At 43.5% G+C, this 26,861-nt stretch overlaps 2 protein-coding genes and 1 non-coding gene across 7 annotated transcripts in view; all 3 read left to right on the top strand.

Moving 5' to 3' along the window:
- Window positions 1-6,519, top strand: part of LOC133612183 (uncharacterized) — a 39,406-nt gene extending 32,887 nt beyond the window's left edge. For 3 of the 4 annotated variants that reach the window (XM_061969349.2, XM_072913869.1, XM_072913871.1), the window contains 5 exons: window positions 5,337-5,451; window positions 5,525-5,662; window positions 5,731-5,897; window positions 5,961-6,043; window positions 6,104-6,519. In XM_061969349.2, the coding sequence (XP_061825333.2) occupies window positions 5,337-5,451; window positions 5,525-5,662; window positions 5,731-5,897; window positions 5,961-6,043; window positions 6,104-6,299 (699 nt within the window). In that variant the 3' untranslated portion in view covers window positions 6,300-6,519. The remainder of the gene's footprint in view (window positions 1-5,336; window positions 5,452-5,524; window positions 5,663-5,730; window positions 5,898-5,960; window positions 6,044-6,103) is intronic. The other variant, XM_072913870.1, reaches the window with a different exon arrangement.
- Window positions 816-887, top strand: trnad-guc (transfer RNA aspartic acid (anticodon GUC)). The gene has a single exon. It is a non-coding gene; the product is annotated as a tRNA-Asp (tRNA).
- Window positions 6,520-14,285: 7,766 nt separating the features above from the next.
- The window catches only part of cnot4a (CCR4-NOT transcription complex, subunit 4a), a 46,337-nt gene continuing 33,761 nt past the window's right edge, over window positions 14,286-26,861 (top strand). For both annotated transcript variants that reach the window (XM_061970409.2, XM_061970408.2), the window contains exons 1-2: window positions 14,286-14,568; window positions 18,996-19,231. In XM_061970409.2, the coding sequence (XP_061826393.1) occupies window positions 19,058-19,231 (174 nt within the window). In that variant the 5' untranslated portion in view covers window positions 14,286-14,568; window positions 18,996-19,057. The remainder of the gene's footprint in view (window positions 14,569-18,995; window positions 19,232-26,861) is intronic.

Genomic DNA, 26,861 nt, shown 5'->3' with positions numbered 1-26,861 from the left:
GTCCAGTCCATAGTGGATCTTACATAATAGTGTGAGAGTCTAGTCCATAGTGGATCTAACATAATAGTGTGAGAGTCCAGTCCATAGTGGATCTAACATAATAGTGTGAGAGTCCAGTCCATAGTGGATCTAACATAATAGTGTGAGAGTCCAGTCCATAGTGGATCTAACATAATAGTGTGAGAGTCCAGTCCATAGTGGATCTAACATAATAGTGTGAGAGTCCAGTCCATAGTGGATCTAACATAATAGTGTGAGAGTCCAGTCCATAGTGGATCTAACATAATAGTGTGAGAGTCCAGGCAATAGTGGATCTAACATAATATTGTGAGGGTCCAGTCCATAGTGGATCTAACATAATAGTGTGAGAGCCCAGTCCATAGTGGATCTAACATAATAGTGAGAGTCCAGTCCATAGTGGATCTAACATAATAGTGAGAGTCCAGTCCATAGTGGATCTAACATAATAGTGTAAGAGTCCAGTCCATAGTGAATCTAACATAATAGTGTAGGGCCCTGGCAATAGTGGATCTAACATAATAGTGTGAGAGTCCAGTCCATAGTGGATCTAACATAATAGTGTGAGAGTCCAGTCCATAGTGGATCTAACATAATATTGTGAGAGTCTAAATATCGTTTTTTAGTTCGTTAGCTGATTCAGCACCGCTGATCGCTCTATCAACTACTGAATTCCATGACAATCAAATGATTCTTTTAGGATTCATTACATCCTGAGTGGTGTCGCACAAACCTTGTAAAAGGAACATGTAAATATTAGTCATTATAAAAACATTAATATTTTCGCATGTGTCCACTCCTCGTTAGTATAGTGGACAGTATCTCCGCCTGTCACGCGGAAGACCGGGGTTCGATTCCCCGACGGGGAGAATTGTTTATTATTATTATAATTTTTTTTTTACAATGTGTGCTGACTACATTTTATACGCCAAGACAAACGTCTTGCAGTTTTATTGTGTCCGAAATAGTGTACAGTTCTGCAGTAATAACACAACATAGCAGATTTATATTACTATAATCAAATGCAGTACCAAATAATATAATACTATGTTTTACTGTACTTTTGTCTTAATATTCACATCGACGTCCCACTGGGGTGAGTTTTTCCTTGCCCGTATGTGGGCTTTGTACCGAGGATGTCGTTGTGGCTTGTGCAGCCCTTTGAGACACTTGTGATTTAGGGCTATATAAATAAAGATTGATTGATTGATTGATTGAATATTAAGGGGGCAACAGCAAGCATATGAGTCACAGTGAAGCAGCAGAGGGGTGAGTGGAAGAAGATGGCACTATGCACCCTGAAAAAAAATCTATATAAATCACAAAAAAGGGACTTTTAGCAGCGACTGGACAACAAAGTATGTATCGAAATTGCTGACTTTGTGATGTATTTTGTATTCGTGGTTGTGTTTAACTCTGGCAATCATGTAGCGCTGAATTTGACCAGCAGAGGGTGATAAAGCTACACTAGGTTTAATTGTGTTAAACTGTCATGTCTTTTGATCATGTTTTGTTTGGCTATGTTCTGTTTGGTTTTTGGACTCTTTTTAGTTCCTGTTTGTGCACTCTTGTTTGTTTTGTTTCCATGACAACTTATTAGTTTCGCCTGTTTCACGTTTTGGACTCACGCACCTGTGTTAATCATCTCACTACTATCATACTTGCCAACCTTGAGACCTCCGATTTCGGGAGGTGGGGCGGGGCGTGGGTGGAGGCGTGGTTAAGAGGGGAGGAGTATATTGACAGCTAGAATTCACCAAGTCAAGTATTTAATACATATATATATATATATCTCCTGAAAATATGCAAAAAAAACTGTGTTTAGATAATTGATACTTCAAACTTGCATAAATAAATATTAAGGAATACAACATAACTTGGCTTCTGAGAGCTTCAAAATGTAATGAATAAAATGCTAAAGTTGTTGATAAACAAGCAATTATTTTAATAATGAAATATGGTCATTTTAAATGAATTATCATGATAATTTAAAATTAATTATTTCAAATATGTTTATTTTAATGTATAATTCTATGGCTGGATGTTATAAGGAGTCAGAAAAAATACAAATAAAAATACAATTAATTTTGATGTTTTTAGCAAAATATATTTAGTTATTTTAGAAAAAATTAATGAATATATTTATTTTTAGGTAAGATAAACATAATAATACAATTTGTCTCTAGTCTGGATGATTTAGTTCTTGTCACCCTGTTGTCCTCCCGTCGTGAAAAAAGGCTGTCCTCATGGAGCTGGAGGAGGCGTGGCCTCCAGCTCCGGCTGAAAATCGGGAGATTTTCGGGAGAATATTTGTCCCGGGAGGTTTTCGGGAGAGGCGCTGAATTTCGGGAGTCTCCCGGAAAATTCGGGAGGGTTGGCAAGTATGCTACTATTTAAGCCTGTCATTTTCAGTTGGTCGTCCTGGCGACATTACCTCTGCTCACTTCATGCCATGATTACCTCTGATTCCCATGCTACCTTTGTTACTCATGCTTTCATTCCAAGCCATTGTTCCATGCGCGTTTTTTCATGTCACAGTAAGTGTTTTCTTGGTTTTATGTCCATAGTTCTGCCTTTGTGCTAGTTTATGTTTATACGCTAAGTTTGTACCTCCGCCTTGTGCGCGCTTTTTGTTTGTTCCTTTTTATAGTAAAATTAAAAATGTATTTACCTTCAAGCCATGTCCAGTCAAGTTGTTTTGCATCCCGGGAAAGCAATCCGTGCAGTAATAATAATAATAATAATAACTGGGATTTATATAGCGCTTTTCTAAGTACCCAAAGACGCTTTACATGTAGAACCCATCATTTATTCACACCTGGTGGTGGTAAGCTACTTTCATAGCCACAGCTGCCCTGGGGTAGACTGACGGAAGCGTGGCTGCAATTTGCGCCAACGGCCCCTCCGACCACCACCTATCATTCATCATTCAATTCACCGGTGTGAGTGGCACCGGGGGCAAAGGGTGAAGTGTCCTGCCCAAGGACACAACGGCAGCGATTTTTGGATGGTAAGAGGCGGGGAGCGAATCTGCAACCCTCAGGTTTCTGGCACGGTTGCTCTACCCACTACGCCATGCCGCAGTAATTTGCGCCGCCAAAGTCCCCGACCTGACACAAACCGCATGTGTGTAAAGTTTGCTGTGTGTATTAACACTAAACGTTCTATTTTATCCATGTCACATGCACAATTGACATTATCTATGTAAAATACACAATTGAAGTTATACTTTTGTAATGTTTGTATATTCAGTCTTACACACCTGAATAAAGGAAGATAAAGTAAAGAAATAAAACTGAGGAAGAACAATAATTCAAAAGAGGAAACATCAATCTCCAACAAAACTTAGCTTCTGTTTCTTCATGCTGTTAACTATCTGTCTAGCTGCACACGCTGGAAATGATTGGTGAGGGCTGAATAATGAATTTATTGCCAGTGCCGTGTGAAAGCTGATGTGTTTACTTTGTAAATACGTAAACACAGTCTCATAGGAATATAACCTGTGAGGCATTTTCTAATAAAACATCCAGATTTTGAGGTCCGGCCTCTGAGTCCTTGGGTTCTTGACACTGCGGCCCTCTTTGTTATGTAGTTGAGTAGCCCTGTCGTGTACTGAAATCTATAGACTCCACTGTTATCCACGGATTGGGATGAGTTGTTTCTGTAGAAACTCCATGGTTTACAGTTTGGCAATAAAATGTATGTCATCACCTGTGGTCATCTTGTATCAAAATAGTGTCAATGGTCAAAAGCACTGCTTCTCAAATAGTTTAGCTGCAGGACCCCTGAATAACAAAAATCAGCTACACAATTTGTAGTAATGAGTAAGTCAGACTCGTTTCCAGTGAGGGTTGGACTCCGCCAAGGCTGCCCTTTGTCACAGATTCTGTTCATAACTTTTATGGACAGAATTCTAGGCGCAGTCAAGGCGTTGAGGGGATCTGGTTTGGTGGCTGCAGGATTAGGTCTCTGCTATTTGCAGATGATGTGGTCCTGATGGCTTCATCTGGCCAGGATCTTCAACTCTCACTGGATCGGTTCGCAGCCGAGTGTGAAGCGACTGGGATGGGAATCAGCACCTCCAAGACCGAGTCCATGGTTCTCGCCCGGAAAAGTGTGGAGTGCCATCTCCGGGTTGGGGAGGAGATCTTGCCCCAAGTGGAGGAGTTCAAGTACCTCGGAGTCTTGTTCACAAGTGATGGAAGAGTGGATTGTGAGATCGACAGGCGGATCGGTGCGGCGTCTTCAGTAATGCGGACGCTGTATCGATCCATTGTGGTGAAGAAGGAGCTGAGCCGGAAGGTAAAGCTCTCAATTTACCGGTTGATCTACGTTCCCATCCTCACCTATGGTCATGAGCTTTGGGTTATGACCGAAAGGACAAGATCACGGGTGCAAGCGGCCCAAATGAGTTTCCTCCGCCGGGTGGCGGGGCTCTCCCTTAGAGATAGGGTGAGAAGCTCTGCCATCCGGGAGGAGCTCAAAGTAAAGCCGCTGCTCCTCCACATTGAGAGGAGCCAGATGAGGTGGTTGGGGCCAGGATACCACCCGAACGCCTCCCGAGGGAGGTGTTTCGGGAACGTCCGACAGGTAGGAGGCCACGGCGAAGACCCAGGACACGTTGGGAAGACTATCTCTCCCGGCTGGCCTGGTAACGCCTCGGGAACCCCCGGGAGGAGCTGGACAAAGTGGCTGTGGAGAGGGAAGTCTGGGCTTCCCTGCTTGCTTAGGCTGCTTCCCCGCTACCCGACCTCGGATAAGCGGAAGAAGATGGATGGATGGATGGATGGATGGACAGTCCATAGTGGATCTAACATTATAATGAGAGTCCAGTCCATAGTGGGGCCAGCAGGAGATCATCTTGAGTGGAGACAGGTCAGCAGCGCAGAGACGTCCCCAACTGATGCACAGATGAGTGGTCCACCCTGGGTCCCGACTTTGGACAGCTAGCGCGTCATCTGTGGTCACCGAATCTGTGCCCCCCCTCTCCACGAAGGAGAGCAAAAAAGAAACGGCAGATCAACTGGTCTAAAAAGGGGGTCTATTTAAAGGCTAGAGTATACAAATGAGTTTTAAGATGGGACTTAAATGCTTCTACTGAGGTAGCATCTCTAACTGTTACTGCTAGAACATTCCATAGTACTGGAGCCCCAATAGAAAACGCTCTATAGCCCACAGACTTTTTTTTGGGCTCTGGGAATCACTAATAAGCCGGAGTTCTTTGAACGCAGATTTCTTGCCGGGACATATGGTAAATCACTGGTCTAAAATATGCAATGTTGTTATTCAAGCTCATGTCTTCTCCCGTCTTCCTGTAGGTGTCTCGGTTTAAGGAGCAGCTTTTATCGTCTACATTGGTGTGCCTTGATGGAAACATACCCGTTTCCACCATCAGATACGTTTGCTCCATGGCCAAAGAGCACAACATCAATGGTACGGCTTCGAGAACAAAAGGTTGACATTCCACTCAGCTATTGTGAAATAGGGACGCTCTATTTCTACTCAGTTTGGTATGAGCCCACCGATTCCGAAAAGGCTTGCAAGCCTTTCCTGTCAGACGCCTGGAAGTCGTTGGCCTACACCTCCCCAAATTTGGCGGAGCTGTGCACCATGAACAAAACGCTGGGCCTCCAGACGCCTGAAGGTGAGGTCTGCATTATCAACCCATACGTGAGGACGGGGGCTCAGGATGTCTTCTGGTGGACTCGCTAGTGCTCCCAAGTTCCTTGGAGCAGCTGCTGAGTCTGGCCGTGGCTCTCTCACGCCCCCTTCTGGAGCACATCCACTGCCTGGTGGTGACCTTGGGGGCCGACGGGGTGTTGGTGTGCGGGGAGCATCAAGCAGGCTCAGTCCGCCTGCAGCCGAGGAAAGACAAGAAGGTGAGACAGGGCATCAATTGATGACTAGAGAACCTTGTAACGTATAATCTGCTGTGTTTGGAGAAGAGAAAGCTGTGTGCCGTCCACTACCCAGCTCTGAAGGTAGCAGCACGGGAGACGATGAACGTCTCAGGAGCAGGAGATAGGTAGATGACAACTTCTCTGTCGGTCTTTGAAGAAGAAGTCATCACGGCCATGTTGTGCAGTCTCACAGGTGCCCTGATGGCGGGGATGGTCCAGGGTCAAGACACGGACACCTGTGTTCGCATGGGTCTCCTGGCCGCGCGCCTGTCCCTCGCATCGCCACACCCCATCGCCCACGTGCTGACAGCACACTCTGTGGACCCCCACCGGGTTCCCCATAACAGCTGGCCCCCACCCAGATTCTTGTGGATTGACTGAAAATATTTGTACATTATAGGCAGGGGGGGAAAAAAACAAGGATTGGTTTTCTGCTTCATTTTTGTGTGGAATCCTAGTTAGGAATACGATGTGAAAAATGAAGGCCTTTCATTTAGAAATTATTGGTGTGTGCAATGCATGGATGCAAAATAAATCCTATATTCTGCATTGTTCAGTAAAACTAAGTCAAATAATACAAGCATTAAACTTGTTAGATCCACTATGGACTGGACTGTCATTTTTTCATACACTATTCAGCACCTCCAAGTCCGAGTCCATGGTTCTCGCCCGGAAAAGGTATGGAGTGCCGTCTCCGGGTTGGGGAGGAGACCCTGCCCCAAGTGGAGGAGTTCAAGTACCTCGGAGTCTTGTTCACGAGTGAGGGAAGAGTGGATGGTGAGATCGACAGGCGGATCGGTGCGGCGTCTTCAGTAATGCGGACGCTGTATCGATCCGTTGTGGTGAAGAAGGAGCTGAGCCGGAAGGCAAAGCTCTCAATTTACCGGTCGATCTACGTTCCCATCCTCACCTATGGTCATGAGCTTTGGGTTATGACCGAAAGGACAAGATCACGGGTACAAGCGGCCGAAATGAGTTTCCTCCGCCGGGTGGCGGGGCTCTCCCTTAGAGATAGGGTGAGAAGCTCTGTCATCCGCGGGGAGCTCAAAGTAAAGCCGCTGCTCCTCCACATCGAGAGGAGCCAGATGAGGTGGTTCGGGCATCTGGTCAGGATGCCACCCGATCGCCTCCCTAGGGAGGTGTTTAGGGCAAGACCCAGGACACGTTGGGAAGACTATGTCTCCCGGCTGGCCTGGGAACGCCTCGGGATCCCCCCGGGAAGAGCTGGACGAAGTGGCTGGGGAGAGGGAAGTCTGGGCGTCCCTGCTTAGGCTGCTGCCCCCGCGACCCGACCTTGGATAAGCGGAAGAAGATGGATGGATGGATGGATATTCTGCACTGTAATTTCTTTACTAGTGTTAAAACGCTTAAAGTTTTTTAGAGACTTAGGTCCAAAATATTTTACACCTATTACAAACCCCCAAAGAGTTCAGAGAATCTGGAGAAATCACTGCACGTAAGCAGCTAAGCCCGTGACCTTCGATCCCTCAGGCTGAACTGCATCAACAAGCGACATCAGTGTGTAAAGGATATCACCACATGGGCTCAGGAACGCTTCAGAAACCCATTGTCAGTAACTACAGTTGGTCGCTACATCTGTAAGTGCAAGTTAAAACTCTCCTATGCAAGGCGGAAAACCGTTTATTAACAACACCCAGAAACGCCGTCGGCTTCGCTGGGCCTGAGCTCATCTAAGATGGACTGATACAAAGTGGAAAAGTGTTCTGTGGTCTGACGAGTCCACATTTCAAATTGTTTTTTTGAAACTGTGGACGTCGTGTCCTCCGGACCAAAGAGGAAAAGAACCATCCGGATTGTTATAGGCGCAAAGTGTAAAAGCCAGCATCTGTGATGGTATGGGGGTGTATTAGTGCCCAAGACATGGGTAACTTACACATCTTAATGCTGAAAGGTACATACAGGTTTTGGAGCAACATATGTTGCCATCCAAGCAACGTTACCATGGACGCCCCTGCTTATTTTAGCAAGACAATGCCAAGCCACGTGTTACATCAACGTGGCTTCATAGTAAAAGACTGTGGGTACTAGACTGGCCTGCCTGTAGTCCAGACCTGTCTCCCATTGAAAATGTGTGGCGCATTATGAAGCCTAAAATACCACAACGGAGACCCCCGGACTGTTGAACAACTTAAGCTGTACATCAAGCAAGAATGGGAAAGAATTCCACCTGAGAAGCTTCAAAAATGTGTCTCCTTCATACTTGCCAACCCTCCCGAATTTTCCGGGAGACTCCCGAAATTCAGCGCCTCACCCGAAAACCTCCCGGGACAAATATTCTCCCGAAAATCTCCCGATTTTCAGCCGCAGCTGAAGGCCACGCCCTCTCCAGCTCCATGCGGACCTGAGTGAGGACAGCCTTTTTTCATGACGGGAGGACAACAGGGTGACAAGAACTAAATCATCCAGACTAGAGATAAATTGTATTATTATGTTTATTTTACCCAAAAATAAATATATTTATTAATTAAAAATAACAAAAAACGAAATAAATGTTGACTATATTTTGCTAAAAACATCAAAATTAATTGTATTTTTATTTGTATTTTTTCTGACTCCTTATTACATCCAGCCATAGAATTATACCGGTACATTAAAATAAACATATTTGAAATAATTAATTTTAAATTATCATAATAATTCATTTAAAATGACCATATTTAATTATTAAAATAATTGCTTGTTTATCAACAACTTTACCATTTTATTCATTACAATTTGAAGCTCTCAGAAGCCAAGTTATCTTATATTCATGTTATATTTATGCAAGTTTGAAGTATCAATTATTTAAACACAGATTTGTTTGCATATTTTCAGGATGTATATATATATATATATATATATATATATATATATATATATATATATATATATGTATGAAATACTTGGTGAATTCTAGCTGTCAATATACTCTTCCCCTCTTAACCACGCCCCCAACCACGCCCCGCCCCACCCACCCCGACCACGCCCCCACTCCCCACCTCCCGAAATCGGAGGTCTCAAGGTTGGCAATAGAGATGCGCGGATAGGCAATTATTTCATCCGCAACCGCATCAGAAAGTCGTCAACCATCCGCAATCCACCCGATCTAACATTTGATCAGAACCGCATCCGCCCGCACCCGCCCGTTGTTATATATCTAATATAGACGATGCAAGGCATTAGTGAGGTTATAAAGCTTTTGCCTGTTAAAGAAAGGAGACTGATCCAATGCAGCACAGACATTCGCGTGCCACGCTGTCACGACCCAGACGCACACCAGTGCGCAATCATATGGGAGCCGCGCTGAGCGCACCTCCAAGCGCGTCTCGCTGCCGGCGACGGCCGGGTATGGGCCCGACGCTCCAGCGCCATCCATTTTCAGGGCTAGTTGATTCGGCAGGTGGGTTGTTACACACTCCTTAGCGGGTTCCGACGTCCATGGCCACCGTCCTAGCTGCTGTCTATATCAACCAGGGTGAGCCCCACCCCTTTCGTGAGCGCACTGCGCGTGGAGTGACCCCTGTTACGCGCCCCCGGCAACAGGGGTGGCGGGCAGGTAAGCTGCGCGGGCGGAGCGTGCGGAGTGACCCCTGTTACGAGCCCCCGGCCACGGGGGTGGCGGGCAGGTAAGCTGTTTACCTGCTGCGCGTGACGCCGGCCGCGGCGAAGGCGGGGTGTCGGTGCGGTGGGCGCGGTGGTGACCCTGGACGTGCGTGGGGCCCTTCTCGCGGATCGCCTCAGCTACGGCTCCCGGTGGGGCCCTCTCGGGGGAAGGGGCCTCGGTCCCGGACCCCGGCGAGGCGTCGGGGGCCTTCTCTGCTCCGTAAAAGTGTCCATCTCTTTTTTTTTTTTTCTTCTGTTGTGGAATATGGAGCAGGTGCCTGCTCGTTTTTCGTATGTGGGTAACAACATTTAACTATGTATATATATTTCCGAATTGGTTTAACTGCCACCCGCCTGAATCTATTTAAAATCTAATTTTTTTTATTTCAAACGCCCGACCCGACCCGACCCGACCCGACCCGACCCGACCCGCGGATAAAATCTAATTTTTTAAAATTTCATCCGCCCGATCCGCGGATAATCCGCGGACTCCGCGGTTGTGCCCGCAAACCGCACATCTCTAGTTGGCAAGTATGGTCTCCTCAGTTCCCAAACGTTTACTGAGTGTTGTTAAAAGGAAAGGCCATGCAACACAGTGGTGAACATGCCCTTTCCCAACTACTTTGGCACGTGTTGCAGCCATGAAATTCTAAGTTAATTATTATTTGCAAAAAAAAAATAAAAAAGTTTATGAGTTTGAACATCAAATATGTTGTCTTTGTAGTGCATTCAATTGAATATGGGTTGAAAAGGATTCGCAAATCATTGTATTTCGTTTATATTTACATCTAACACAATTTCCCAACTCTTGTTTGTTCTGTGTCGTGTCTGTCTCCTCTCAATTGCTCTGTTTATTGCATTGTTATGGTATTGCTGTGTATTGTTTTGTTGCATTGATTAAATAAAAAAAAAAAAATAAATAAAAAAAATAAAAAAATATTTAACTAAAAAAAAATCGATTTAAAAAAAAAAGAGAATCGATTCTGAATCGCACAACGTGAGAATCGCGATTCGAATTCGAATCGATTTTTTTCCCCACACCCCGGGTATATTACTTTTTTCTTTGTTCAGTTTGTACTTCATGAAGTTTTGCTCTTGTGTTTTTTTGTGTGTTTTTTGTTTGTTTTCATTATATTTGGATGTAATTGTTGGTTTATATGATATCCATTAAGTAAAACTACGTATTATGTTGAAGGGGGCAGGAAAATATAAGATGTTTCTTCATCCTGCTCCTTCTCAGGCATTGGTGTGTAAATGTACGATTGAATAATTGAGGTATAATTGTTTATCGATCAAAGATGCACATCAATGAAGGTGATAAATAAAAAATGAATGAATGAATGAATATGGAAACAGGGTTTGTACATAACAGAGGTGTGGACTCGAGTCACATGACTTGGACTCGAGTCAGACTCGAGTCATGAATTTGATGACTTTAGACTCGACTTGACAAAATGTAAAAAGACTTGCAACTCGACTTCGACTTTAACATCAATGACTTGTGACTTCACTTGGACTTGAGCCTTTTGAATTGACATGACTTGACATGACTTGCCACTTTCCCCAAAACCCAAAGATGAAAAAGTTATTCGGGAGCGCTCCGTATTTTTCATTGTGTACTTGTCTATCAGCGTTGCGTGTGTCAGCTGGTGTGCTCTCAGTGCAACAGCCAATCAAATTAGATCTACTTTGTTTTCATCACACAGCATTCATCCAATCAAATTGCAGGAAGAAGACATGTCCAAACCACACGCCAGTGAACAAAAAATGATACCTAAAATAACTTTGTTTGGGTATAAAAATTACGAGGTGGTAAACACAAAACGGTTTGCAGTATGCAACACATGCGGTTCGAAAATGACTGATGGAGAGGCAACAACTTCCAACTTCGTCCGGCATTTGAAGTTGCACAAAAAACGGTAAGTTTTGAATGTAAGATAACGTTTATTGGCTAAGTAACGTGACTTTTATTTGCTGTGTAGTTAAATCAGTGAGGCTGTAAACTCACTGCTAACGTTATAACGTTATTGCAAACACGGGAATCTGTTGCAGTTCACTACCTTATTCATACTTTTTGTTCAGTGATTTTTTTTAAGCAGGGTTACGTTAGTCAATATATCACACGTAACGTTAGACGGCGGTCAGCAGCACCGCGTATTTTAGCCACCTAAAAAAAGACAAAAATAGTAAAATAAAGGTCAGTTAAAATGTATACCGTACTATATTATGAATATGTGTACCGTTTTAGCTAGCTGACATACTGTTGGTTGTTTACCTCAGTGGTCCCCAACCACCGGGCCGCGGCCCGGTACTGGTCCGTGGATCGATTGGTATCGGGCCGCACAAGAAATATATATTTTTCTTCTTTTTTTAATTAAATCAACATAAAAAACACAAGATACACTTACAAGTAGTGCACCAACCCAAAACAACTCTCTCCCCCCTTTTGTTCTGGGCATTGAACATGAAGACTCTTCCTCCACTGTTCCGAGTGGCCATGAGAGTCTTGGCAGTGCCTGCCTCCAGTGCTCCAGTGGAGCGAGTTTTCAGCCATGGTGGCATCATACTACGCCCCCATCGTGCACAAATGACTGACAGACTCTTGGCTAATTTGGTCTTTTGCAAATGCAATGCAGCATAGGGCCCTGACATATAAAAAAGTACCGTATTTTCCGCACCATAAGGCGCCCTGGGTTAAAAGCCGCGCCTTCAATGAACGGCATATTTCAAAACTTTGTCCACCTATAAGCCGCCCCGTGTTGTAAGCCGCATCTAACTGCGCTAAAGGAATGTCAAAAAAACAGTCAAATAGGTCAGTCAAACTTTAATAATATATTAAAACCAGCGTGATGTGGGCGCGCATGGAATCGTATATCAACATGGACGGAGCTGCGTGAAGAAAGCCACCCGGCCTCTTCGCGTAAACTTAAACTTACCTTAACCACTCGCTCATCTTTTCTTCATCCATCCCTTCGAGTTAGCTTTTATGATGACGCCGGCTGGAAAGGTCTCTTTTGGCAAGGTCTTCCTTTTGAATATCACCATGGGTGGAAGTTTCTGGCCATTAGCATGGCAAGCTAGAACCACAGTGAAGGATGACTTCTCATTCCCCGTGGTGCGAATATTCACCGTACGTGCTCCCGTTGTATCCACAGTGCGGTTCACAGGAATATCAGTTGCTGTGAAATAGTAATCCGTGTGCGGATGGAGAGATTGCGTCTTTTCATGAACCGGATCCTTGTCGCTTAGTAGGAGCCATTTTGTGGTCTTTACAGATGTAAACAGGAAATGAAACGTACGGTAATATCCGCGCGCTTTTTCTTCTTCTACGTGGGCGGGTGGTTGCTTACAGTAGAAGAAGAAGCGCTTCCTGTTCTATGGGGGCGGGTGCTTACCTTGGCGGTTGCTTGCGTAGAAGAAGAAGCGCTTCCTGTTCTACCGGAAAAAAGATGGCGGCTGTTTACCGTAGTTGCGAGATCGAAACTTTATGAAAATGAATCGTAATATTAATCCATATATAAAGCGCACCGGGTTATAAGGCGCACTGTCAGCTTTTGAGAAAATTTGTGGTTTTTAGGTGCGCCTTATAGTGCGGAAAATACGGTACAACTTTTTTGTTATGTTCACGTATATGTCATGTTTTTTTCAATGTTAACACTTTTGTACAAATAAGTACATTTGCACTTTATTTTTCAATGTGTTTGTTCTGTAAAGGAATGAGTTCATGTTTAAAATGACTGGTTAATAGTGCTATTATAAAGTGCAATGTCAGCACAATTTTCTTTCCTGCAATTTAAAATGCACTTGTTTTAATAAATAAATACAGCGTTTGAAAAGCATACACAATCTGTGTTAATATATTAGTCTGTGGTTAAAAGGACTTGAAAGGACTCGAAACTCAAAATGCAGGACTTAGGACTTGACTTGAGACTTTCCAGTCTTGACTTTGGACTTGACTCGGGGCTTGCCTGTCTTGACTCGGGACTTGACTCGGACTTGAGGGCAAAGACTTGAGACTTACTTGTGACTTGCAAAACAATGACTTGGTCCCACCTCTGGTGAGTGATATTCAGAATTCCCATTGTCATGAACGTACCACGCCTGTAAGGTGATTGGCGAAGAAGGAGAAAGCGTTGGTTGTTGCGGAAATGAGGAATGAGGATGGACGTGCGTGTGGAAGGAACGAGATAAATTGAGCTGTTTTAGATGCTCGATAAAAGTTTAAAGAGAGTGTCAGACTTTGTGTGCATTTCTTCTGTACGCTACAATGTCTTTTTGTAACACCGTTCGTGAATGAAGTGTACTTTAGTAGTTGTTTCCATAGACATGTTGTAAGGGTACGCAGCATCGAGCTCTACTGCCTACTGGGGCTGACGAGACGCGGGGCCGCCATCTTGGAGTGGTGACCCGCTCCACTCAGTGCAATTAATTTGGCAGGAGCAATGAACTGTCAGCGCACTTAATTCATCTTACCTCACTGAATACCACTGATTTTCACGCCGTTTTTTGTCATACGTGTAGCTATGATAAAGGACACATGTTTTATTATTCATAGTTTGCTTAACAGTAATAGAATATTCGTATATGCTATTAGTGACCAGACGTCCGAGATCAAAACTGGGAATATAATCCCAAAGAAGGGGGAAAAAAACGGTCAGCTATTTTTAACAATGACTTGGTCCCACCTCTGGTACATAATGCTTGGATTAAAAAAAAACGAATAAAAGAACTCAATCTCCCACAATGCACCACTCCGCGCAAACTCAGTGGCAATGTGGTGCTTGCCCCACTCCCTCCTCCCTTACTTTAATGCTAGCTAAGATGGTGGTTTGAGCGTAAAATTGTCTCCCCAACAGCCAAGAAAAAAAGACAGGGGCAGAAACACCTTTATAGTCTTTTTAATTGCAACCAAACAGCACACCCGCGGTTACACGGAGTGACCTCGTAGAGATATTTTGGACATTTTCACATTTACGTTGGCTTGCAGTCCCCGCCCAATTTCGGTGTGTCTGTGTTGGAGTGGAGTCCTCGGCTAAATACGGACTGGGTAAGTAACGCTAACTTTGCCAGCTTAGCCTGCACTCTCCCCCCGCTCGCTCAAGGACAATTGACCCCGAATACGTACCTGCCGGCTGGCTGGCGAGCACCCCGAAGACAACATATCTTTCCCAACGGAATAAGGCCGCTGTCAGACGTTTCTACCGCGGGCAGCTCAGCGTCTAGCGCCGTGTTAGCTCCCTGTAGGCCGCGTCGTTAAGCCCGACTCCGGGCTGTGTTCACGTTAGTATGCTAGCTGTGTTAGCACGCTAGCTGCGTTCATATTAGCATGTTAGCCGCGTTAGCATGCTAGCCGGGTTCACGTTAGCATGCTAGCCGCGCCGGTGGTCATCAAGCGAAGCTGTCAGTAAGTCAGGGCGGAAACGTCACGTCGTGTCATCCGTGTTTATAAAGTGTTGACTTTGTCGGCGTCGTCTTGAAACCCCTATGCCCAGTTTCAATGTTGACTCCCACGCTTCCAGCGGCTTCCTATTTTTTTTTTTAAAGGGCAGCTTCTTTTATCCGAATCGCAGCCAATGTTAGCTTGTGGTGGTCAAATATAACATCTGTCATAAGGTACGACTCATAAGGCGTTCGTCACTTTTCTCTACATTCACTTGACTGTTGTCGTGTAAAGTGTATTTTAAGCCAAATGTTCTCTCACCGGCTCCATTTGTTGTTTTATTTTTGTATATGTATCTGCATTGGACTCTGGCAAGCAGTTGTCAAGCATTAAGTGGCGCAAAAAACCCCAAAACGTGTTATTTATACACAATCACTATTCAATCAATCAATGTTTACTTATATGGCCCTAAATCACGAGTGTCTCAAAGGGCTGCACAAGCCACAACGACATCCTGGGCTCAGATCCCACATCAGGGAAAGAAAAAACTCAACCCAATGGGATAACAATGAGAAACCTTGGAGGGGACCGCAGCTGTGGGGACCCCTCACCCCTGGGCGACCGGTGCAATGGACGTCGAGTGGATCGAGCATAATATTGTGTGAGTCCAGTCCATAGAGGATCTAATATAATAGTGAGAGTCCAGTCCGTAGTGGATCTAACATAATATTGTGAGAGTCCAGTCCTTAGTGGATCTAACATAATATTGTGAGAGTCCAGTCCATAGTGGATCTAACATAATATTGTAAGAGTCTAGACCAAATTGGATTTAACATAATAGTGTGAGAGTCCAGTCCATAGTGGATCTAACATAATAGTGTGAGAGTCCAGTCCATAGTGGATCTAACATAATATTGTGAGAGTCTAGTCCAAATTGGATCTAACATAATAGTGTGAGAGTCTGGTCCATAGTGGATCTAACATAATAGTGTGAGAGTCCAGTCCATAGTGGATCTAACATAATGGTGTGAGAGTCCAGTCCATAGTGGATCTAATATAATAGTGTGAGAGTCTAGTCCATAGTGGATCTAACATAATATTGTGAGAGTCTAGTCCAAATTGGATCTAACATAATAGTGTGAGAGTCCAGTCCATAGTGGATCTAATATAATAGTGTGAGAGTCTAGTCCATAGTGGATCTAACATAATATTGTGAGAGTCTAGTCCAAATTGGATCTAACATAATAGTGTGAGAGTCTAGTCCATAGTGGATCTAACATAATAGTGAGAGTCCAGTCCATAGTGGATCTAACATAATAGTGTGAGAGTCCAGTCCATAGTGGATCTAACATAATATTGTAAGAGTCTAGACCTAATTGGATTTAACATAATAGTGTGAGAGTCCAGTCCATAGTGGATCTAACATAATAGTGTGAGAGTCCAGTCCATAGTGGATCTAACATAATATTGTGAGAGTGTAGTCCAAATTGGATCTAACATAATAGTGTGAGAGTCCAGTCCATAGTGGATCTAACATAATATTGTGAGAGTGTAGTCCAAATTGGATCTAACATAATAGTGTGGGAGTTCAGTCCATAGTGGATCTAACATAATAGTGTGAGAGTCCAGTCCATAGTGGATCTAACATAATAGTGTGAGAGCCCAGCCCATAGTGGATCTAACATTATAGTGTGAGAGTCCAGTCCATAGCGGATCTAACATAATAGTGTGAGAGTCCAGTCCATAGTGGATCTAACATTATAGTGTGAGAGTCCAGTCCATAGTGGATCTAACATAATAGTGTGAGAGTCCAGTCCATAGTGGGGCCAGCAGGAGACCATCCCGAGCGGAGACAGGTCAGCAGCGCAGAGATGTCCCCAACCGAGGCACAGACGAGTGGTCCGCCCTGGGTCCAGACCCTGGACAGCCAGCGCTTCATCCGTGGCCACCGAACCCCCCCCCCCCCCCCCATTTGTTGTTTTATTTTTGTATATGTATCTGCATTGGACTCTGGCAAGCAGTTGTCAAGCATTAAGTGGCGCAAAAAACCCCAAAACGTGTTATTTATACACAATCACTATTCAATTAATCAATCAATCAATCAATGTTTGCTTATATAGCCCTAAATCACGAGTGTCTCAAAGGGCTGCACAAGCCACAACGACATCCTGGGCTCAGATCCCACATCAGGGAAAGAAAAAACTCAACCCAATGGGATAACAATGAGAAACCTTGGAGGGGACCGCAGATGTGGGGACCCCTCACCCCTGGGCGACCGGTGCAATGGACGTCGAGTGGATCGAGCATAATATTGTGTGAGTCCAGTCCATAGAGGATCTAATATAATAGTGAGAGTCCAGTCCATAGTGGATCTAACATAATAGTGTGAGAGTCCAGTCCAAATTGGATCTAACATAATAGTGTGAGAGTCCAGTAAATAGTGGATCTAACATAATATTGTGAGAGTCCAGTCCATAGTGGATCTAACATAATAGTGTGAGAGTCCAGTCCATAGTGGATCTAACATAATAGTGTGAGAATCCAGTCCATAGTGGATCTAACATAATAGTGTGAGAGTCTAGTCCATAGTGGATCTAACATAATAGTGTGAGAGTCCAGTCCATAGCGGATCTAACATTATAGTGTGAGAGTCCAGTCCATAGTGGATCTAACATAATAGTGTGAGAGCCCAGTCCATAGTGGATCTAACATAATATTGTGAGAGTCTAGTCCAAATTGGATCTAACATAATAGTGTGAGAGTCCAGTCCATAGTGGATCTAACATAATATTGTGAGAGTCTAGTCCAAATTGGATCTAACACAATAGTGTGAGAGTCTGGTCCATAGTGGATCTAACATAATAGTGTGAGAGTCCAGTCCATAGTGGATCTAACATAATAGTGTGAGAGTCCAGTCCATAGTGCATCTAACATAATAGTGTGAGAGTCCAGTCCATAGTGGATCTAACATAATAGTGTGAGAGTCCAGTCCATAGTGGATCTAACATAGTAGTGTGAGAGTCCAGTCCATAGTGGATCTAACATAATATTGTGAGAGCCCAGTCCATAGTGGATCTAACATAATAGTGTGAGAGTCCAGTCCATAGTGGATCTAAAATAATGGTGTGAGAGCCCAGTCCATAGTGGATCTAACATAATATTGTGAGAGTCCAGTCCATAGTGGATCTAACATTATAGTGTGAGAGTCCAGTCCATAGTGGATCAAACATAATAGTGTGAGAGTCCAGTCCATAGTGGGGCCAGCAGGAGACCATCCCGAGCGGAGACAGGTCAGCAGCGCAGAGATGTCCCCAACCGAGGCACAGACGAGTGGTCCATCCTGGGTCCCCCCCCCCCCCCCCCTCCCTTCCCCAAGAAGAACAGGGGCGCAGAGCAGAAAAGAAATGTCAGATCAACTGGTCTAAAAGGGGGGTCTATTTAAAGACTAGAGTATACAAATGAGTTTTAAGATGGGACTTAAATGCTTCTACTGAGGTAGCATCTCTAACTGTTACCGGGGGGGCATTCCAGAGTACTGGAGCCCAAATAGAAAACGCTCTATAGACCGCAGCCTTTTTTTGGACTCTGATAATGACTAATAATCGGGAGTTCTTTGAAGCAGATTTCTTGCCGGGACATATGGTACAATACAATCAGCAAGATAGGATGGAGCTAGACCGTGTAGTATTTTATACGTAAGTAGTAAAACCTTAAAGTCACATCTTAAGTGCACAGGAAGCCAGTGCAGGTGAGCCAGTATAGGCGTAATATGATCAAACTTTCCTGTTCTTGTCAAAAGTATTCTAAATGTGGGCCTTCTGCACTTGCCTTGAAGAGATTTCATCACCTTTTGTAGCATAATATTGGATGTACTGACCATGAGGAGTGTTTTAAATTTTTTAAATTTTAATTTTAAAATCTTTACATTTTCCTGAGGGAACTCTCCTGAAGGAATCAATAAAGTACTATCTATCTACTATCTTAAAGCCATCCATTGTGTTTGCACCCTTATTGGACCACATTGTAAGATGAAAACATTACAAAGTTTACCTCCGGTCACAATGGGGTTAGTCTCACTGTTTTTCTTCCCGTAGCTCTGTGTTTTGCGACCACCCCTTCCGACAACGCTCAGCCTCACCGCCACGCCCGTCATAGGATGTCCCATAGCCCCGACATGAAGGATGACCCCATGGAGTGCCCCCTGTGCATGGAGCCGCTGGAGATCGACGACGTTAACTTCTTCCCGTGCACCTGCGGCTACCAGATCTGCCGCTTCTGTTGGCATCGCATACGCACGGACGAGAACGGCCTTTGCCCCGCCTGCAGAAAGGTGAGAAGGAGAATATCGTCGTAAGGGGAAATACAGTGGAGCTTTTAAAGTCCCGTCTCAGTCAGTTGGGTGATGCTTGTCCACCTCGGATTTGATAGCGTTTTGAATATGTTCCGTGGGGGAAACATAGAAATTGAAACAAATCTAGCGTCGAGCGGTACAAAATGGGTGGATGGTTTTCCAAGGTTAAACATCATTATTAACTGTACATTTAATGTTTAACATTGGCAGCTTTGATGCAGTATTGATTAGGGGTGTAACGGTACGTGTATTTGTTTTGGTTCGGTTCGGAGGTGTACCGAACGAGTTTCCACACGGACATATTAAGTAGCGTAACGCACGTTGTGTAAACAATGCACACCGAGGCGCAACGACCGGGCTACGATAGACTGACCATACGTCCTCTTTTCACCGGACATGTCCTCTTTTGCAGGGCTGTCCGGGCGGAGTTTCTTAAATGCCTCAAATGTCCGGCATTTTGAGTTAGGGTTGTGTGTATTTTCAATGTACGTTCAGGGTTAAGAAGGGGTTAAAAACAAAACAAATTGTGCGCGCAGCAGCATTGGTGAGGGAGGGGCAGAGACAGAGAGAGAGAGAGAGAGTTATGATAAACGTGCATGCGTCGCCAGGCTCTGCTTTTTATCCATAGATTTATCACATTTAATTTTTTATTATCTATAGCAAGGGTGTCAAAAGTGTGCCATTTGCGGCCCACTGCTAATGTTTCAAAGGCCCACGGCACATTCTAAAAATACTATTAAAATAAACAAAAACATAACAAAAGTGAAATAAAAAAGCTTAAAGGTTAAATGTAATTTAGAAAAAGTTGCAATGTTGACTAATAAAACAAAGCTGTTTTTTTTTCTTTCAAACTGTGATTGCTCAAAACATAATATTGAATCAAAATCAATGTTATTATGAATTATTGACCTATCCAAGGTTCCCATTACTTCACATCAAATATTCCACTAAGAAAAATATTTTTCGTGGAAGATTTTGCAAATTTGGTGAATAAATAACCAAAAAAATTATATTTTGTTGTTTTCTTACTGTACCGAAAATGAACCGAACCGTGACCTCTAAACCGAGGTACGTACCGAACCGAAATTTTTGTTTACCGTTACACCCCTAGTACTGATCTATATCGTCTGTATATATTTGTTTTACTAAGCAAGTACCGTATTTTTCGGACTATAAGTCTCAGTTTTTTTCATAGTTTGGCCGGGCTCCAGTGCAACTTATATATGTTTTTTTCCTTCTTTATTATGCATTTTCAGCAGGTGCGACTTATACTCCAGTGCGACTTATACTCCGAAAAATACGGTAGTTGTATTAAGCAGAAAAAGTATCAAGAAAAGCTTAAAAAAGAACTAGCGTGCTATAAAAGCAGAATTTTGCAACACACAGGTGCCCACACTACCACAGCAACAGTATAGTACAGGGGTGCCCATTACATGGATGGCAAGCTAGTGGTGGATGGTGGAGGGTGTGTCAGTCCATCTCCAGCCATGTATTAAAAAAATAGAGCTAAAAAATGAGACATCATCAATCTTCACCAAGACGTGACTTTGGTCACTTGATTGACATTCATGGCACCCGAGGGTCTTGTAAGATGACGCTTGCTGCTGCCACATCATTATTAAGAAAAAACGACCGACAGGAAGGTGGGAAATACTTTTTATTTCAACAGACTCTCGGGCTGTACCTGCCGTCAAAACTCTAAAAACTGACGGCACAGTTCCTGTCTTCACAATAAAAGCGCTGCTTCATCCTGCCTGCGCTATCAAAATAAGAGTCTCAGAAAGCTAGTGCGCACAAGCTAGCAAGCTACGGAGTTTGCCCCCCATGTATTTCTCGTAAAGTGTATAGAAAGGAGTATGGAAGTGGCGATTTTTGTCCTTTTGAGAAAAGCTGTCTAGTTTTTTTTTTATTAGACGCTTCCGACTAAGCCACACCCCTTGGTTACTGTTGTCTTGTTTCACACGCTTTCGTCAAAGATGGTGGAAGATTAGCAATCACTTGCTCAAATTTCAGAGCAATATAGCATATCTTTCTATTCCCATACTGAACATCTGTGATCACTTAAAAGTGGTTATATTGTGATTGTTTTTCTCTACATGTAAAATACTTCCTTGTGATCTATATCAGTGTTTTTCAACCACTGTGTGCCGTGAGTTACAGTCTGGTGTGCCGTGGGAGATTATCTAATTTCACCTATTTGGGTTAAAAATATTTTTTGCAAACCAGAAATTATAGTCTGCAAATGATGTGTTGTTGTTGAGTGTCGGTGCTGTCTAGAGCTGGGCAGAGTAACCGTGTAATACTCTTCCATATCAGTAGGTGGCAGCAGGTAGATAATTGCTTTGTAGATGTCGGAAAAGCAGGGAGGCAGTGTGCAGGTAAAAGGTATTTAATGCTTAAACCAAAAATAAACAAAAGGTGAGTGCCTCTAAGAAAAGTAATTGAAGCTTAGGGAAGGCTATGTAGAATGAAACTAAAACTGAACTGGCTACAAAGTAAACAAAAACAGAATGCTGGAGGACAGCAAAGACTTACTGTGGAGCAAAGACGGCGTCCACAATGTACATCCGAACATGACATGACAATCAACAATGTCCCCACAAAGAAGGATAAAAACAACTAACATCTTCTTGATTGCTAAAACAAAGTAGATGCGGGAAATATCGCTCAAAGGAAGACATGAAACTGCTACAGGAAAATTCCAAAACAAGAGAAAAAGCCACCAAAATAGGAGCGCAAGACAAGAAGTAAAACACTACATACAGGAAAACAGCAAACACGTCCAAATAAGTCAGGGTGTGATGTGACAGGTGGTGACAGTACAACTACTTTGAGACAAGAGCTATAGTGATGCATGCTTGGTTATGGTTTAAAGTCATATCCAACAATTGCGACAACGACTTTTTACTGTCAACTGTGTTGTGTTTTTTAATGATGTCTGCTGGTGGTGTGCCTCCGCATTTTTTCAACGCAAAAAATGTGCCTTGGCTCAAAAAAGGTTGATAAACACTGATCTATATAACAAGTAATGGTGGTGCTTTGCTGCGATGAGGTGGCGACTTGTCCAGGGTGTACCCCGCCTACCGCCCGAATGCAGCTGAGATAGGCTCCAGCGACCACAAAAGAGACAAGCGGTAGAAAATGGATGGATGGTGGTGCTTTGGTCAAAAGATTGCATAGATTTGGTTTTACATCTTCAAACCGCTTCCTGACTTCAGAATGCGCCGTGTTTCTGGACAGACTTACTTACGTGGCGAAGCCCTCCACCTTTGACTGCGTCTGCTCCCTGTCAGCCATGTTGTAGTTTTTATCGTTTCCATATTGAAGCTACTGATAGATATAAGTTAGAATTATATGCTACTTTGTATTAGAAATGGCAACAGCGGAGGATGTATGTGCATGTACTAGGGGTGTAACGGTACACAAAAATTTTGGTTCGGTACGTACCTTGGTTTAGAGGTCACGGTTCGGTTCATTTTCGGTACAGTAAGAAAACAACAAAATATAAATTTTTGGGTTACCGTATTTTCCGCACCATAAGGCGCCCTGGGTTATAAGCCGCGCCTTCAATGAACGGCATATTTCAAAACTTTGTCCACCTATAAGACGCCCTGTGTTATAAGCCGCATCTAACTGCGCTAAAGGAATGTCAAAAAAACAGTCAGATAGGTCAGTCAAACTTTAATAATATATTAAAAACCAGCGTGATGTGGGCGCGCACGGAGTCTTATATCAACATGGACGGAGCTGCGTGAAAAAAGCCACCCGGCCTCTTCGCGTAAACTTACCTTAACCACTCGCTCATCTTTTCTTCATCCATCCCTTCGAGTTAGCTTTTATGATGACGCCGGCTGGAAAGGTCTCTTTTGGCAAGGTCTTCCTTTTGAATATCACCATGGGTGGAAGTTTCTGGCCATTAGCATGGCAAGCTAGAACCACAGTGAAGGATGACTTCTCATTCCCTGTGGTGCGAATATTCACCGTACGTGCTCCCGTTGTATCCACAGTGTGGTTCACAGGAATATCAAAAGTCAGTGGAACCTCGTCCATGTTGATAATGTTCTCTGGCCGGATCTTTTTTTCAGCTATCTTGTTTTTACAATATGCACGGAAAGTAGCCAGCTTTTCTTGAAAGTCTTTAGGCAGTTGCTGTGAAATAGTAGTCCGTGTGCGGATGGAGAGATTGCGTCTTTTCATGAACCGGATCCCTGTCGCTTAGTAGGAGCCATTTTGTGGTCTTTACAGATGTAAACACACAAAGGAAATGAAACGTAATATCCGCGCGCTTCTTCTACGCGGGCGGGTGGTTGCTTACAGTAGAAGAAGAAGCGCTTCCTGTTCTATGGGGGCGGGTGCTTACCTTGGCGGTTGCTTGCGTAGAAGAAGAAGCACTTCCTCTTCTACGGGGAAAAAAGATGGCGGCTGTTTACCGTAGTTGCGAGACCGAAACTTTATGAAAATGAATCTTAATATTAATCCATATATAAAGCGCACCGGGTTACAAGGCGCACTGTCAGCTTTTGAGAAAATTTGTGGTTTTTAGGTGCGCCTTATAGTGCGGAAAATACGGTATTTATTTACGAAATTTGCAAAATCCCATCCATCCATTTTTTTACCGCTTTTTCCCTTCAGGGTCACGGGGGGCATTGGAGCCTATCTCAGCTACAATCGATCTTCCACCAAAAATATTTTTCTTAGTGGCATATTTGATGTGAAGTAATCTGAACCTTGGATCGGTCAATAATTCATCATAACATTGTGTTTTGAGCAATGACAGTTTGAAAGAAAAAAAAAAAACAGCTTTGTTTTATTAGTCAATATTGCAACTTTTTCTAAATTACATTTAACCTTTAGGCTTTTTTATTTCACTTTTGATATGTTTTTGTTTATTTTAATAGTATTTTTAGAATGTGCCGTGGGCCTTTAAAACATTAGCTGTGGACCGCAAATGGCCTCCGGGGCACACTTTTGACACCCCTGCTATAGATAATAAAAAATTAAATCTGATACGTCTATGGATAAAAAGCAGAGCCTGGCGACGCATGCGCGTTTATCATAACTCTCTCGCTCTCTGTCTCTGCCCCTCCCTCGAATGCTACTGACACACCTCCACAATTTGTTTTGTTTTTAACCCCTTCTTAACCCTGAACGTGCATTGAAAATACACGCAACCCTAACTCAAAATGCCGGACATTTGAGGCATTTAAGAAACTCCGTCCTGACAGCTCCGCAAAAGAGGACATGTCCGGTGAAAAGAGGACGTATCGTAGCCCGTTAGCTGCTAGCATGCCTCGGTGTGCATTGTTTACACAACGTGCGGTACGCTACTTAATATGTCCGGGTGGAAACTCGTTCGGTACACCTCCGAACCGAAACCCCCGTACCGAAACTGTTCGATACAAATACACGCACCGTTACACCCCTAGCATGTACGAGCCAGTCTGCCCCACAACAAAAGGATATATAATTAAAGCTGCAAACAGCATTTGTCGGGCCCGCATATTTGGCAGGTGCTAGTCCTAAATGTCCCAATACTTTTGTCCAGTGATAGTCATAAGTGTCCTAATACTTTTGTCTACTTTTAGTCTGAAGTGTCCCAAGACTTTTGTCTAGTGTACCTACCTTGTCTGCATTGTGTGGGCACGTTGGTGCTTCCTGCTTTTAAGCAGCCATCTTAAAAAAACAGCAGCGCAGCAGCATCAGCGCAGCGGGTCTTTGAAGGGTCATAAAATCAAAACCGGAGCAGGTATTAAAACGCTGTTCTGTTATTTTATACACAAGGGTTTAATCTCTCTCCTGTGTTAATTTGAAGCCGAAACGACAAACGCGCTCAGAGGAGATAGTTTTTGAAGGAAGGTGACCGGTTTTTACAAAAAATTTGTTTTGAAGGGGGAATAGCAAACTTCCTGTTGATTTTTGCTGGGGGGTTGTCAATTTATGAAATGTAGGTCTAAGTGAGGCCTACATAGAGGTTTTTGTTTCATGTCTCTCCGACCTTCCCAGTGGGAGTTACAGGCAGTTTTGTCAGTTTTTTCATCCGAGGAGCAGTTTTTTGTGCGTTTCATTAAAAAATTGCGCTAGAGCACAATTTTGAGATTTGGGGTTAGGTTTTTTTATTAGATCACAATTTTTGCCAGTCCTGATGTGTGTGTTCAGTTCGGTGAGTTTTGAAGCATGTTAAGGGGGTCAAATTACAGCTCAAAGAGGCAAAAGTGACTGTTTTTAGTACTTTTTTGTCTTGAAGGGGGAATTGCCAACTTCCTGTTGATTTTAGCCCGACAATGTACCATTATGAAATGTAGGTCTAAGTCAGACCTACATAGAGGTTTTTGTTTCATGTCTCTCCGACCTTCCTAGTGGGAGTTACAGGCAGTCTAGTTTTTTTTTCCTAGGGGGCGCTAGAGCGCAATTTTGAGTTTTGTGGTTCGTTTTAAAAAAAAAAAAAAGGCAATTTTCGCAGGTCCTGATGTGTGGGTCAAATATGGTGAGTTTTGAAGCATGTTAAGTGGGTCAAATTACAGTTTAATGTGGCGGCGGAAGAATAAAGAATAAAGAATAAAACCTTACAAATTCAATAGGTCCTTATGTCCCATTGCATAAGGACTCCCTTTGGGAGTCCTTATGCAATGGGCCATGCGGGCCCTACTAATAAAGAACTTATTGACTAAAACTGAATAAAAATGGCGGACTCGTGCAAAGCTCTTTGGGTAAACCACGTTTTCAAGGTTGAAATACTTTACCCAAGGCTACATTCGTGAAATTTGTTTCGGAAGGCGGAAATTGCAAATTCTTTTTTGGTACCAAATATTGGCGGTCAGAGGAGAAAAATCAACCACCACCTAAGACACTAATTGTCATTGTTTTGCCCTCAACTGACAAAGATCGGCTATTTTGCTCCAAAGTGCTTCAAATCTCATATTTTGGCACCAGAGTTGTGCCGCATCAGGAGGTAATCTGAGTCTGATCTTTTCAAATGTAACTGCAGTCTAAATGGCAATGGCACCTATTTGTGGTTTTTACGCCATCCTTGGTGGAGCTATGTCATTCATGAATGCAATTAGCAATTCTCTTCTTCCTCCTCTTTCGCTTGTTTTCCATCATCTGCCTACTTCCTCGACACAAACCCAATAACACGCTGATCTGTGGGCGCCCATGTTTTCTCGGCGAGCAGCTACTTCCTTGTTCATTTACGGAATCCAGTAAAGTTTTTTTTTTCACTTTATCAAACTGCATTTGCAAGTGACGTCCAGGCCACATTGAGGCCTGTGCACGTTTACACTGCAGTCTGATAAAGATCACACACAGTCAGCTGGAAAAAAATCAGATTTTAAATAAATCAGATTTGATCCACTTTGACCTGCAGTGTAAACGTAGTCCTAGACTGCACATTCATATCCCCCAGGAATAAAATGGAAGATTCCTCATGCTATCAGTCTTAGTAGGGTTGGGTGATGCGGATGAAAAAGTACATCTCAATATATCTGTACTTAAACTCGATATTCAATATATATCTGGATATATTTTCGGGTGAAAGTATACAGGAAGGGGAAGCAGTGCAGTGTCAACACCGTGTATGGTGGGGATGGTGCTCTGCTGACCTCGACTGCGG

The sequence above is a fragment of the Nerophis lumbriciformis genome, linkage group LG10, assembly GCF_033978685.3.
Source record: "Nerophis lumbriciformis linkage group LG10, RoL_Nlum_v2.1, whole genome shotgun sequence".
NCBI lineage: Eukaryota > Metazoa > Chordata > Actinopteri > Syngnathiformes > Syngnathidae > Nerophis > Nerophis lumbriciformis.
The sequence above is the reverse complement of the archived record's forward strand: the minus strand, read 5'-3'. Positions and strand labels throughout refer to the sequence as shown.